The 14160-nt window shown below is 50.7% G+C and overlaps 1 protein-coding gene across 1 annotated transcript in view; it reads left to right on the forward strand.

Annotated features, from left to right (window-relative positions):
* SFXN5 (sideroflexin 5) overlaps positions 1–14160 on the forward strand; it is a 101605-nt gene that overhangs the window by 77489 nt on the left and 9956 nt on the right. Inside the window, exon 13 of the mRNA XM_031064918.1 lies at positions 3750–3867. Within this exon, the coding sequence (XP_030920778.1) occupies positions 3750–3867 (118 nt within the window). The remainder of the gene's footprint in view (positions 1–3749; positions 3868–14160) is intronic.

A 14160-nucleotide genomic window follows, 5' to 3' on the forward strand; every position in this document is an offset into this window, starting at 1 on the left:
TGCTCTCCTGCTGGGACAGGTGACCTGTTCTCCTTGGACAGGTCAGCTGCTGTCCTGCTGGGATAGGTCGCCTTCCCTGCTGGGATAGGTCACCTTCCCTGCTGGCTCAGGTGACTTTTCCTCCTTGGACAGGTGATCTTTCCTGCTGGGACAGGTGCCCTGCTGTCCTGCTTGGTTGAAGCCTTGCAGGCTCCTCTGTGAGTCTCTGAGCTGCAGCCATGCTCTGTGCAGCACAGAGCAGCTCAAGATTGGAGAACAGAAGTTTGATTTTCACAGCACAAATTGATAGGATCAACTCTGTCTCGAGAGCTTATTAGTGAGGAGCTGAGCTACTGGAGGAGTTAAACCCTGGTGCTTGCTCTCCCCTGGCTCCTGCGCATGAAGGCAGCTCTCAGCAGGCTGGGGAGGCTCAGGCAGGAGCAGGGCATGAATTCCTCCTCACCACATCCCCCAGGAGTGCTCAGAGCCAGCGCTGCAGGTGCAGCGAGGGCTGAGGCGACCTGGGTCCAACCTGGCTGCAGCCCCGTGCCAAGGCAGGGCTGGTGACACCTGGGAATGGAGCACTTTGGGTTGGGACTGGTTTAATCCCAGGGATGTCACCTCAGGGATGGATGAGCAGGGCTTGGTGTCATCTCTTGTACCTTCCCTGGCCAAGGAGAGCTCCTGTGGCCACCCCAGGGGGAAGGAGATCATGGAGTCACGGAATATCCTGAGCTGGACCCACAGGGATCATCCATCCAGCCCTGGCCCTGCCCAGACCCCAAAATCCCACCCTGGGCATCCCTGGAGTGCTGTCCAAAGGCTCCTGGAGCTCTGGCAGCCTTTGAGCCATGCCCATTCCCTGGGGAGCCCGGGCAAAATCCACCTTTCCCTAAAATCCAACCCAAACCTGCCCTGGCCCAGCTCCAGCTGCTCCCTGTGTCCTGAGTAACCCAGCAGCAAATCCACTCCCTCCCCACATTGCTCAAACACACTGAACATTCCAGCAGAACCCCCTGTCCTGGTGTTGGTTTATATTCCCATTTTTTTCAATTGAATGATAGGGATCCTTTTTGTAAATGGCTCTGGAATAAATCCCTCACAAATGATATTTTCCCCTTTAACACTGGCAAACTGCCTGAGGCAGTTATTATCTATATTTTTTATTTAATCATTATTTATAAAATTGATTAAATATTATTATTTATAATATTTAATACAGTATTTATAATAGTTAATATAATATTTAGAATATTTAATAGAATGTTTACAATATTTATAGTTGTTTAAATTTTGGATTTTATATATTATTTATAAATAACATTTATTATTACTTATAATATTTTAGTTAATATTTATCCTGGAATATATTTAATATACCAGCTCCTACCCGCCAAATGTTGTCCCAGTTTTCTGGTGTTAATTCCATCAGAAGGGGCACTTTTGGGTCATTACCAGAACCTGACCTTGCAGGTACCTTCAGGAGTTTGCTGTTAACAAATCTTGAACTCATAAACATCCCCCAGGAACAGCAAATGTCCAAACATCCTTCCGGCCCTCTGCAGGTGTTGGATTTTAACAAATTAAGGGATTGTCAATGCTGTGCCTTTATCACCCCATTAATGAAGCTCTTTGTGCCTTTCCCAGGGCCTTTTCCAAAGCTCCCAAAGCTCCCAGAGCTCCCAGTGCCTCTCAAGGACCTGGGGCATCAGCTCCAGCCTGTTGCAGGTGTCACCTGTGCTGGGCTTGGCTGTGCTGGGCTCAGCTGTGCTGGGCTCACCTGTGCAGGTGTCACCTGTGGCAGGGTCACCTGTGCAGGTGTCACCTGTGCTGGGCTCACCTGCTCACCTCACCCATTGTGGCAGGGGTTGGACAGGGCTGGGAGGGCCCTGGCCCAGGGGAGGTGTCCCTGCCACAGCAGGAGGAGTTGGATCAGCTTTAAGGCTCTTTCCAAGCCGACCCATTCCATGGTTCTCTGAGAAGGCTGACACCAGTGAGGAGAGGGGCACAGCAGGTCCAGGTGAGCAGCTGAGCCCATGCAGGGATGTCCTGCGCTCCCCTTTGGGAAGGATGGAAGTGTGACAAGAAATTTTCACGGATGTGTGTGCTTGGCAGAAAGCTCTCTGGATGTAGAGCCTGAGAGCAGAACAGAGGTGGAAGCAAGTTTTGATATAGAAGAGCAATAGATGTGTAAATTGACAATTGCTGAGCCAGGACATTTACTGGACAATTAAGAAAACAAAGGTTAAGTCAAGCTGGAAGGAGGTTTTATGACTATAACATAGGATTTGTTGACGACAAACAAAAAGATGCTTTTTCCAAGTGGAAATAGGTCTAAGGAAAAGCAGAAAGGTACCAGAGGCAAACAAACACTGATGTGGCAAGTGGGAAAAAGATCTAATGCAAGAAAACTGAAAAACAACTTTAAGCTTAAATTGTACCTTACTAACTCATGTGGTTGGGTCGTATTGACCATAATTGTAACATACTAACTCATGTATGATGATTATGATAATAACTTGTATGGTGATTGTAACACACTAACTCATGTGGTTGGATAGTAATGATCATAACGTGGTAAGTGTAACACACTAACTCATGTGGTTGGATAGTAATGACCATGACGTGGTAAGTGTAACACACTAACTCATGTGGTTGAATAGTACTGACCATGACATCGTAACACACTAACTCATGTGGTGGGATAGTAATGATCATAACATGGTAAGTGTAACACACTGACTCATGTGGTTGGATGGTAATGACCACACCATGGTAAGTGTAACACACTGACTCATGTGGTTGGATGGTAATGACCACACCATGGTAAGTGTAACACACTGACTCATGTGGTTGGATGGTAATGACCACACCATGGTAAGTGTAACACACTGACTCATGTGGTTGGATGGTAATGACCACACCATGGTAAGTGTAACACACTGACTCATGTGGTTGGATGGTAATGACCACACCATGGTAAGTGTAACACACTAACTCATGTGGTTGGATAGTAATGGCCATAACATGGTAATGATAGTTATGATAGGCTGTAGGTAATAGTAAAGGTATTCATTGGTTGTTATGTATGAAGATGCTCAGCAAAAAAAAAAATAAAAAATATATAATGCAATGTAACCAGAACTAAATGGTTCAGGCTTCCCTTTCCACTGCAACGAAACTGAAAAACAACTTTAAGCTTAAAACTGTAACACACTAACTCATGTGGTTGGATGGTAATGACCATAACGTGGTAAGTGTAGCACACTAACTCATGTGGTGGGATAGTAATGACCATAACATGATAATTATAGTGGTTATGATAGGCTGTAGGTATTATGATAGATAATGGTAAAGCTGTTGATTGGTTGTTATGTGTGAAGATGCTCAGCAAAGGAAAATATAAAATGCAGTGTACCCAAAACTAAAGGGTCTTCAGGCTTTCCTAGAGCTGGAGCCGGCAGCTTTAGGCATGGCTCTGTCACCCATGACCCAAGGCTGCTGTAACTTCTCTACAATAAACCCATTTTGAGGAGCTGCCTGCAGTCCCACATCTCTGCCTCAGGCTCTGGCTCTGCCCTGTCCCTGCAGTGCTCTAACCTTGCAGGACCTGGCTCTGGCTGTCCCTGCAGTGCTCTAACTGAGCCTTTCCCTTGCAGGACCTGGCTCTGGCTGTCCCTGGGATGCTCTAACTGAGCCTTTCCCTTGCAGGATGTGGCTCTGGCTGTCCCCTGTCCCTGCAGTGCTCTAACTGAGCCTTTCCCTTGCAGGACGTGGCTCCTGAGGTGCCGGCCCCGGATGCTGCTCCCGGTGCAGAGCCTCGTGTGCCTGGCTGCCTTTGGGCTGGCGCTGCCCCTGGCCATCAGCCTCTTCCCGCAGATGTCCGAGGTCAGTGGGGTCTGGGGCTCTCAGGGGGTGACAAACCACGGCCTCTTTGCCTTCCTGGGGGGTGCCCCACTGCTGTGGGCCCCTCCTTTCCTAGGGGACTTGGTTTCTGCCCCTGCACTGGGCACTGCTGGGGTCACACCTTGAGTGCTGTGCCCAGCTCTGGCCCCTCAGCTGGGGAAGGATTTTGAGATGTGTGAGCACATCCAGAGGGGGCTGGAGAGGGGCTGGGCACACAAACCCTGTGAGGAACCCCTGAGGGAGCTGGGGGAGCTCAGCCTGCAGAAAAGGAGACCCAGGGCTGCCCCCATCACTGCACAGCTCCTGAAAGGTGCCTGTGCTCACCTGGGCTGGGCTCTGTCTGCAGGAACTGACACAACCAGAGCACACAGCCTCGAGCTGTGCCAAGGGAAATACAGGTTGGACAGCAGGGAAAAGGTTTTTACAGAAAGGTGAGAAAGTTCTGGAATGTTCTGCCCGGGGAGTGGTGCAGTCCCCATCCCTGGGGGTGTTTAACAAAGCCTGGATGTGGCACTGGGGGCCAGGGTTCAGTTGTGGGGGTGAGGCTGGGTTGGACTCAATGGTCTTGAAGGTCTCTTCCAACCTGGTCATTCTGGCAATTCTGTGTAGAATTCGGTGTAAAATTCTGTGACTATTCCTCTCCTGAGCAGCACAGCTTCACCAGGTAGGGGAAGGCCCCTCTCCCTCACACTGGCCTTTCCTTGGAGTTAAAATATTGAATCCAAGCTCTGTCCACGAGGCCGAGAGCCCTGACCACATATCTGAGGGGGATGTTCTTCCCCAGAGCTTCTCTGAGGGCTTTTTGCTTTTTCATCTCCTGGGAAGGCCCAGCCTGGGGGTAAGCAAAGGAAAACCAGCCAAGGAAACAGGGAATGACCAATGCAATCGCTCAGATCAATTTAGCTGAACAAATTGCTCGGGCGGGTTTATTTTAAGTCTTTAATTTTGGTGATTGGAGCTTTTCCTGGCTGTAAATCTGTGCATTTCCAGAGAAGGTCTCTATTCCTAAGGGAGAAAAACAGGGTCTTTCTCACAAGGTTCTTTTCCTGTCGGCTGGATCAGGAGTTGGTATCACTGTCTGCACGTGAATTCATGTTTTTTTCAGTCTGGATGGGTTTATCCATGACTTCCAGCCAGGGAATCTTGCTGTACACTTGTGTGCTGACTGACAAACACATTGGGAATTCTCTGTTGTCCTTCTTGCTGTCTCTAGGCTGAGAGAAAACTGTCCCTTCTCTCTAAGAACCTGAATTTATCTCAGTCTTGGAGCCTCTTGCTAAAAGACGTGTTTGCTGAAGCTTTAATGATTCATATGGCTCTTCCTTAAACTTTTTCTAATTAGTCAACATCGTTTTTGGAGCCCTTCCATCAGGAGCAGACACAGCATTGCAGTCAGAAGCTGCACAAGCCCCAGTTGCAGGAGCAATGTGATTTCCCTGCCTCTCCTGGGCTCTGCGCACCCCCAGAGCCTGGCAGTGCTTTTGGCAGGAGCTCAGCCTCAGCTCCAGGCCCCCAGCTCTGCGCTGATCCCCACTTCTGCTCCCAGGCTGGGCTTGGCACGGCTGAGCAGCGCTGCCAGGTCTCCCACCTGCTCAAGGTGCAGCTGGAGCATGGCCAGGCTGCCCGTGGGAAGGAGGCTGGGGCACACAGCACCCCTCCTGCTCCTTTCCCAGGGAATCTGAGCGCTTTTAAGGCTGGAAAAGCCCTCTGAGGTCGGTGAGTCCAACTGTTCCCCCAGCTCTGCCAGGGCCACCACTGCCCCTGTCCCCAGGTGCCACAGGGCTGTGAAATCCCTGCAGAGATGGGGACCTGCCCTGGGGGTGCCTGACCACCCTTTCCAGGAAGAATTCCTTCCTCACATCCAGTTTAAGCCTTCCCTGGTGCAATTTTCCTGGAAATTTCCAATTTCCTCCCTATTTCCAGGCAAAATCTTTCAGGATAATCAGGGCAGCAAGGCCACAGCAGGTACCACCCACCTGATTTATCTCAAAGGAGACATTGCCACTGTTCCTCCAAAATCCTGGAATTCTAAAGTGGTTTGGCTTGGAAGGACCTCAAAGACCCTCTCATGGTTTCCTGCCATGACCAGGGACACTTCCCACTGGAATTGTGGCTTTCTGGGTGACAGAATCACAGAATAATGAGGCTGGAAGAGACCTCTATGATCATTGAGTCCAACCTGTGCCCTAACAGCTCAACTAAAGCACCAAGTGCCATGTCCAAGCTTTTTTAAACACAGCCAGGGATGGTGATTCCACCACCTCCCTGGGAAGAGCATTCCAGTATTTTATTATTCTTTCGGTGAAAATTTTTTCCTAAAAACAACACATACTTCACATAACTTCTCCTGTGCAGTACCTGATACTCCAGCAGGGAAAATCTCATTGATTTGAGGAGCTGAATGAATTCTAACCCAGAGGGAAATTTCAGGAGTGGTTTGGCTCAGGGGACACTGGGATTGCAGGCACCAGTGACAGCGTTGTGGGGAGTGACCTCAGTGCAGGCAGCTGAGATGTTCTGAGCACAGCAAACATGAATCAGCCCTGCTGAGGGATCAGACAGCATGATGTGTGCTGCCCACACACCCTGCCAGGGAAAAGGAGCCCTCCAGAGCCTGCCTGGGCTCTGCCATCCTGCTGCCACCCAGCTCTGCTCCAGGGGATGGGAGCCCTGCACAGCTGCATCCCACATCTGCTCACACCACGGGCTCAGGGGCTCCGGGGGCAGCCAGGGGTGATCAGTCACAGAATCCTGGGATGGTCTGGATCAGGAGGGACCCCAAATCCCACCCAGTGCCACCCCTGCCACGGCAGGGACACCTCCCACCGTTCCAGGTGCTCCCAATGTCCAGCCTGGCCTGGGCACTGCCAGGGATCCAGGGGCAGCCCCAGCAAATCTGGGAATTCCAGCCCAGCCAGGAATTCCTTGCCAAGATGCCAGCCCAATCTCCCCTTTCCCAGTGGGAGCCATTCCCTGGCTCCTGTCCCTGCAGGCCTTGTCCCCAGTCCCTCTCCAGCTCTCCTGCAGCCCCTGCAGGCACTCTGAGGATTCCCTGGAGTTTTCCCTTCTCCAGGGAAACATTCCCAGCTCTCCCAGCCTATTTTCCCATTATGTTTGCATTTTCTATAAATGTGTGAGTGTTTACAAAGGACATTCCCCCCTTCTCCAGAATCTCTTTGGAGGTTCCTGTGGAGATGCTCAATGGAGCAAAGTGGGTGTTTTACCTGGACCAACCCCTCTGGATCCATTTTTGGATGAGAAATCCAAGTCTCCTTGCAGGGAGTGTTTCTCAAAACCTGTGAATTTTGGGACACTCATCACCACACTCTGAACTTCAGTGGTTGGGCTCAATCAGCTTGGAGTTTTTTCCAACCTGAATGATTCCATGATTCTGTCCTGTCAGATGAGGGATTCAGAGGCGTTTAAGCACTGATCACTGTGGGAATGTCTTTGCTTTTCCCATGGCCTGGCTGATGGGCACAGCAGGACAGGACATTGTTGTACCAGATCAGTAACAAGGTGTCAGAGATGTGCTCTGTCCCGAAAACGGGGCTGTGGTGGGAGCAGCAGGAACTGTGAGTGAGCCAAGTTCTGCCCTTGCTCACACACTCAGAACTTTTTGGAAGTCAGGGAGCAAGCGCAGAGGCTGATGTGTCATGGAGGGCTTGTTTTGGGCCAGGAGTTTGCGTGGCCACCTTTGATCCTCTCTCCTAATGGGGCTCAAGCTCACAATTGGTTTTCCAGCAGAACTGAAGCCTTGCAATAGGTTTCATGAATTTGCTGGGTAAGTGCAGCCACCTTGTCCCATCAGCTGTAGCTGCTCCAGAGTTACTGCTGTGTTACAACAATTCCAGTGAAATCAGGCTCAGCCGTGGCTGAAAACAGGGAAAGGGAGCTCTGGAGGTGAGCAGCCTCCACGTGCTGGCAAGCTTAATGCACCCTGAGCCTTTTTTGGGTCCATACCCAGCCCAGCCAAGCCCTGGGTTTGGTAGGGATGAAATTCCACTTGGATTTCTGCGGTGGTGCTCCACAATCACAGCTTGTTTCTGGCTATTACGGCTCTAAAGAGAACATTACAAAAATAAACCCTTCCATGTACCAGCCATGAAACCATGGATCCATGGGAATACTCACGCTGGAGCTGCTGAGAAACGTTCCTGTCGTGCCAGGATAGTGTTAACTGTGGTACCTAAAGCCATCAGTATGCATTGAGTAATTCGCTGCTGTTAAGTTTAGGAGAAACATGTAGTTAATGCATTTAGCCCACAACCTCCAACTGCCTCCCATGCCCCCCGGGGAATCTCTTCCCTCTCCCAATCCCGCAGCATCCCCACTGACAACTCCTACTCAGCTATGCACTGCCAATGGAAACAGCTGTGACAGCTCCAAACCGAAAATGGGGCTTGTGCAAATGAAATTCAGTGTAGCAGCAGAAGAAAGAACCACGGGGTTGCTTCCCTGCCCCGTGGGCCCTGCTCCTGCAGAGCGTTCCTCCATGAGATCCACCAGGAGCTCCTGTCACCCCCTGCCCGCGGGGATCCGGGGCTCAGAGGTGGACAGGGCCAGGTGAGAAAGGGAGAAATGGAGCTGGAGAATGGCAGAGCAGCCTTCACCCACCTGAGCCCCTCACCTGGGGGAAGTTTAAAGGGTGTTTTTGGGGCGATGCTCAACGCAAACCGAGGTGTCTTCCAGAACGAGGCTGATTTCAGCCTTTCCTTAAAAATAATCTTCCTTTTGGATCTCCAGGACAAGGGGAATAAACAGCCTAAAATCCAAGGCTGAGCTATTGTTTTCCAATCTGTTTTAGCCTTCATCTTGTTGGCAGGCTGCTTTAGAAAAGCAAAAGGTTAATGAGCCAATGTGCAGTGGGATTATTGCAGTAAAGATGACAGTGAACCAGTAATTACTAATTAGATGCAGTTTAACAGGAGGAACAAGTGAAATCTCCTCTTCACCAACTGTCAATAATTAGCAGATTTGGTGAGGTTGAAATGTGTCCACAGTTAAAAGGCTGATTTTTTAATGAAATGGCACTTGACAAAAGAGCTGTATGGAGGTCACAGCCATAGCCCTCGAGACGCTTCCCCATTCCATACTTAGGAGGGAAATCAGATGCAATCCAGCAGGGGGTCCCCATGGAACCATCCCTCCCTTGGGATTGCTTTGCACGGGGGGGAGGGGAGCAGGAGGGATTCTCTGCAGTAATTTTGTCCAAGTTGGATGAGAAGCCAGGGAAGGGATTTGCCAGCTGCCATGGGGAAAAATGTTTGAGAAGTGAGAAGTTCTGCTTTGCTTCTGGGGCTGGGGAACGGTTTCCTGGGAGTCTGGGAGCCCTTGGGATGGAGGCTGGGCTTGGAAGGAGCTCCTCTCAGCAAAGAAGTGCCACGAGGTCCTGGAGGGCTGGCAGGAGGCTGGGAGCTCAGTGGGAAGTGACTCCCAAAGACTGCAGAGGATTCAAGCTGTGCCTCAGAGATGGTTTCCTCCTGCTCCAGGAGCACCAAGAGGTTCATCTGAGGTTCCTCTCCTGAGTGCTGACCCAGCTTATCTTCTGGTTTATCTTCTGGCTTATCTCCTGCCTCATCTTCTGGTTTATCTTCTGGTTTATATTCTGCCTTATCTTTTGGTTTATCTTCTAGTTTATATCCTGCCTTATCTTCTGGGTTATCTTCTGTCTTATCTTCTGGTTTATCTTCTCTCCCTTATCTTCTGGTTTATCTTCTGGTTTCTCTCCTCCCTTATCTCCTGCCTTATCTTCTGGTTTATGTCCTTGCCTTTCCCTTGTTGACAAAGACAAGAGTAACTTTGTTCTCCATGTGAACCTCGAATGAAGAGGTGATCCAGGGGCCTTCTTGAATGCCCATGAAATGATTGAATTGAGCAGAACCCCAGAATTTACATGACAGTGGGTGGCTGAACACTGGCATGGTTCAAGTAGGCCTTGAGGGAAGATCTGAGGTATTTGGGAATGTGTTGAGCCCCTTCCCAGCCTTCAAATGAAGGGTGGTGGTGCTTGATGAGGTTTCTGGAGTTCCTCAGTGAGGATGGACTCGTTCCTGTCAGAGGCTGGAGCATGAGAGACCCTCCCAGAGTATGGTGCTGCCCCTGGCAGGGTGAGGTGGCAGGAGAGGAGGTGACATTTGGGGACAGCAGGCCCCAGGGGTTGCACAGAACTCCAGTGGAAGCTCCCAGCCCATCTTTAATGCCCTAAGCAAGTCCTAAACTCCATCTGGACTTCCAGGATCTGAGCACAGCCTGGAGCACTGGCCATGGCTGGTGGATTGTCCCCATCCTCCCGGGGGCAGTTTGGGTTTTCCAGCTGATCCTGGAGGGTCCTGCTGCCAGGGAAGCTGCCAACAGATGAAGGCTCCCTTTGGGTGGGAAGAGTTTGCCCCGGTGGATGGACAGTGGCTGTGCCATCCTGGTGTTCCTGCTTCCTGTGGATTCTGTCTGGCCCACGGCAGGTGCTGAGATACGCGGTTAGGAACTGGGTTAGAAATCTATTTCAGATTTAAGTGAAGTGTGCTGCTTTGAATTGTTTCGTTAATTTGCTGTGTTCACAAAAAACTTGTGCTCACAAAAGCCTGCAGCTCACAAACCTGCCTCAAACAAGGTGAAAGAATGTGAACTTCCAAGCTAGAAGAAGATGAGAAAGGCTCCTTAAACCTTGAAACAAGAACTAAACCAAAGGTGCAGGAGATGGACAGACAGCCAGAGAGCTCTCTGCACAAAGACTAGTAAGAAATAAATATGCATAAACCTATTACAAAAATTAATGCATATGCAACAAATTAGGAGACAAAGTTTAGACTCTCAAAGGGTGCACATGCCTTTAGAAATGATTCAGCTTGTGTCCAGCACTGTAATAAACACAGCACTTTTGAACTGTAATTAGTTGAAGAGTCATCTGTCCATCCATCAGTGTTCAGAAGTTGTGCTGTGATGGTTTTTCCTGGGATCTCTCAAGGCTGGTGGGATTTATCTCAGCTGAGTTTTGACACCAGAGGACCAGAATCCCCCACTGAGGGGAGTCAGGTGTCCCTGCTCCAGGACAGGCCTCAGGTGAGCATTGGAGGGCAAAGATCTGCTCAGGTGAAGGGCACATCTGTCACCCCCCAGTTCTGATGGAACCGCACCTGGCTGCAGGGATCTGCCCCAGCTCCTGCTCCCACCTGGAGTTTCTCTCTCTGGCATCATCTCCACCCTCAAAGGGGACCTGGAGCTGGGTTTGCTTTAGAGCTTGCAAGGTCAGGCCACCCTCCATGGGAGAAACTGCAGGTCAGTGTGACAGCTGAGCTTTTTGGGGAGCTCAGGTGCATTCAAGGTGAGGACAGAGGTAGGTTCAGGTGCTCCAGACCTCCCAGAGCATTCCTGGGTGAAGGGATTCCCTAAGAGCATGGGAAGGGATGCCAGGCTCAGTCCTGTCCTGCCCTTGTACTTTACAGTACCATTTGTGCTACTGTGCTTTGCAGTGTCAAATGTCAGGTCTAGAAGACTAAACAGCAAAAGTCAAGGTAAAGAAGCAAGGAGTTTCCCTTTTGGCTTTCTAAGTAAAGCAGCTCCTCATCTGCCTGCACAGAAGAAGCACCACAGCATGTTTTCTGCTCCTCCGTAGGCAGAGTCTTCAGAACATTATTAAAAGTACTCTTTGCTCAATATGCGGGAAGATTTTTTGACAAGAGCAAGGAAAACACGGAATTCAGAATAAGCAAAGAACTAGAGTGACTGAGAATGAAGAACTGGCTTTTCATCGTGTCAGAGAGGGAACGAAGGCAGGCCCAAGCAGTGACATACCAAAGCCAGAAGTGGCTGCAGTGGGGCTTTGTCCTGAGCTGCTGATCCAGCAGCCTCCAGCCCCTTCCTGCTCCATCCAGGGAGGGCTTTGGGTCAGGGCCTGGTGCTTCTGCAGAGACCACACAGCCCAACCATTCCATTGCTGGGACATTCCAGCCAGGAGAACCCCCAGGTTGTCCTTTTTGCAGGGCAACTCCTCATTCCCACCGTGAGATGATGCTCCCTCAGGTTCTCTGGGACAGAGCAGATGCTGTGTGCCCGTAATTCCCTTCTGCCTGCTCCACCTGGTGGGATTCCAGCTGCAGATCCATGCCGGCGATGCCACAGAGGCAGCACTGGCCTTGTCCCAGGGCCACCCCCATTTCCCAAACTCATCTGGAAGCTCTTCCCTGCAGTGCCCTTTGGATTTGTGTCCTGGCACAACTGAAACTCCTCTTGACCAGGAGAGAAGGAGCCAGTTTGGCCAAGCAAAGAACATTTCTGGACCATGACATCTCCCATTTCTATGGGGCTTCCCATCCCCACTTCTTTCTCAAAATTTCAAAATCAAAGCATTTCCCCGCTCTGGAGCTGGGAGACCTTGGTCACTTCTTCTGGGAGCAAATGCTTCTCTAAAATCCTGGAATGGTTTGGGTTGGACCCACCTTAAAATTCATCTTGTTCCACCCCTTGCCATGGCAGGGACACCTCCCACTGTCCCAGGCTGCTCCAAACCCTGTCCAGCCTGGCCTTGGGCACTGCCAGGGATCCAGGGGCATTTCCAAGGGGAAGGAGAAGGAGAAGGAGAAGGAGAAGGAGAAGGAGAAGGAGAAGGAGAAGGAGGAGGAGGAGAAGGAGAAGGAGAAGGAGAAGGAGAAGGAGAAAAGGAGAAGGAGAAGGAGAAAAGGGGAAGGAGAAGGAGAAGGAGGAGAGAAGGAGAAAAGGAGAAGGAGAAGAGAAAGGCTCTGGCCTTCAGGGGCTCCACCACCACTGTTGAGGAGCCCCTGGGCCGCTTCAGGGTGGTTCAATTTCCACCTGCTCCGCCTGTTTGGGTGATCATTGGTCTCGGTGACACCTGAGGGCCAGGGAAGGTCAGCAGTGAGCAGAGCCCTGCTGGCTGTGGGGGCTGTGCCTTTGTTCTGCCTCCCCTGCCTGTCCCGCAGCCTTTGATTTGTGACCCAGCTGGTTTTTGATGGCTGCTCCTGGCAGTGCTCCTTTGTTTCCCCGCTCAAAGGCGCTGAACATTCTCCAGAGCCCTAAAACGCCTCGGTGGAGCAGCAGAGCTGGGCAGCAGGGCCTGACCCGAGCTGTTCTTTGTGGCCAGGGGCTGGCTGTGGGAGCAGGGACCCTCTGCAGCGCCCAGGGCTGTCAGACAGGATCTGGTTTCATGTTTACACCCCTGGCCCTGGGAGACAGGTTCAAGTATGTAAACTATCCCCCTGCAAGCACAGGCTGCTGCAGGTGTGTGGGTGCTGGTGGGCATAAAAAAACATTCCTGACACCAGCTCTTTTGAGGAGTCTTCACCTCCTGATGGCTATAAGCCATTAGGAGTCAAAAGAAAGAGCTGACATCCGACAAGTCCGGATAAACAGCTAAACATTAACCCTTAAAGTGGCCCGAAAAACAGACTTAAAAGGCTCTTTGTGGAAAGAAGCCATTTTTTTCGCTGGCCTGTTAATTGCTGTCTTTCTTCGGGACACCTTTCAGCAGCACCTACTGTAAACAGAGGGGCTCCTCCCCAGGATTCCTGCCCTGCCCTGGCCATTCCTGAGCCCTCCCCTGGCTCCTGCGCTTTGCTGCTTTATTCTGGGCCTGAAAACCAAATGCCTGCCCCACCCTGAGCCCCTGGCCACTTGCTGGGAATCATGGAATGCCCTGAGCTGGAATCAGGAATGATCCATGAAGAATGAAAAATGAAGAATGAAGAATGAAAAATGAAAAATGAAAAATGCAGAGTCCGACTGCTGGCCCCACACAGGAATCATTAAATCAGAAATACCTTTAATATCATCATTCCTGGTCAGAGGCCTCTTTGTCTGGTGCACCCCCAGATCTTCCCTGCCCATCTCCTGCCTTGCCCCTCTCTTGTTGCACAGGGTTGCATTTGTCGTTTTTGGTGTATTTGGAGCTGCTTTGGCTCATCTGGAGCAGCTCTGGGCTCCCCAAGAGGTGCAGGATGCAAAGGAAGGGGATCAGCTGTCCAGACTTGCCTGCTTAGGGCTGAGGATGCCTTATTAATCACATCTCACATATGTAATTATCTGTAATTGCTTTTTGAATTTCCTGTTCCTAGTGAGGCTGGTGGTCTGTGAGAGAAGGAAATGTGCTGGAGGTTGGGGTCCTGAGGAATTTGCTCAGCTTCCCTAAAGCACCAAGGGAAATCCTAAAACCTAAACCCTGCTCTTCCATCGTGCTCTTCCTCCTGAACAGCAGGAGAGTTCAGGGGTCGATGTCTTCAGCAAAGAGCAACAAATTCCTTCTTCCTTGGCAGAGCTGCCTGAGGA

Source organism: Geospiza fortis, unplaced genomic scaffold, assembly GCF_000277835.1.
Source record: "Geospiza fortis unplaced genomic scaffold, GeoFor_1.0 scaffold148, whole genome shotgun sequence".
Classification (NCBI taxonomy): Eukaryota; Metazoa; Chordata; class Aves; order Passeriformes; family Thraupidae; genus Geospiza; species Geospiza fortis.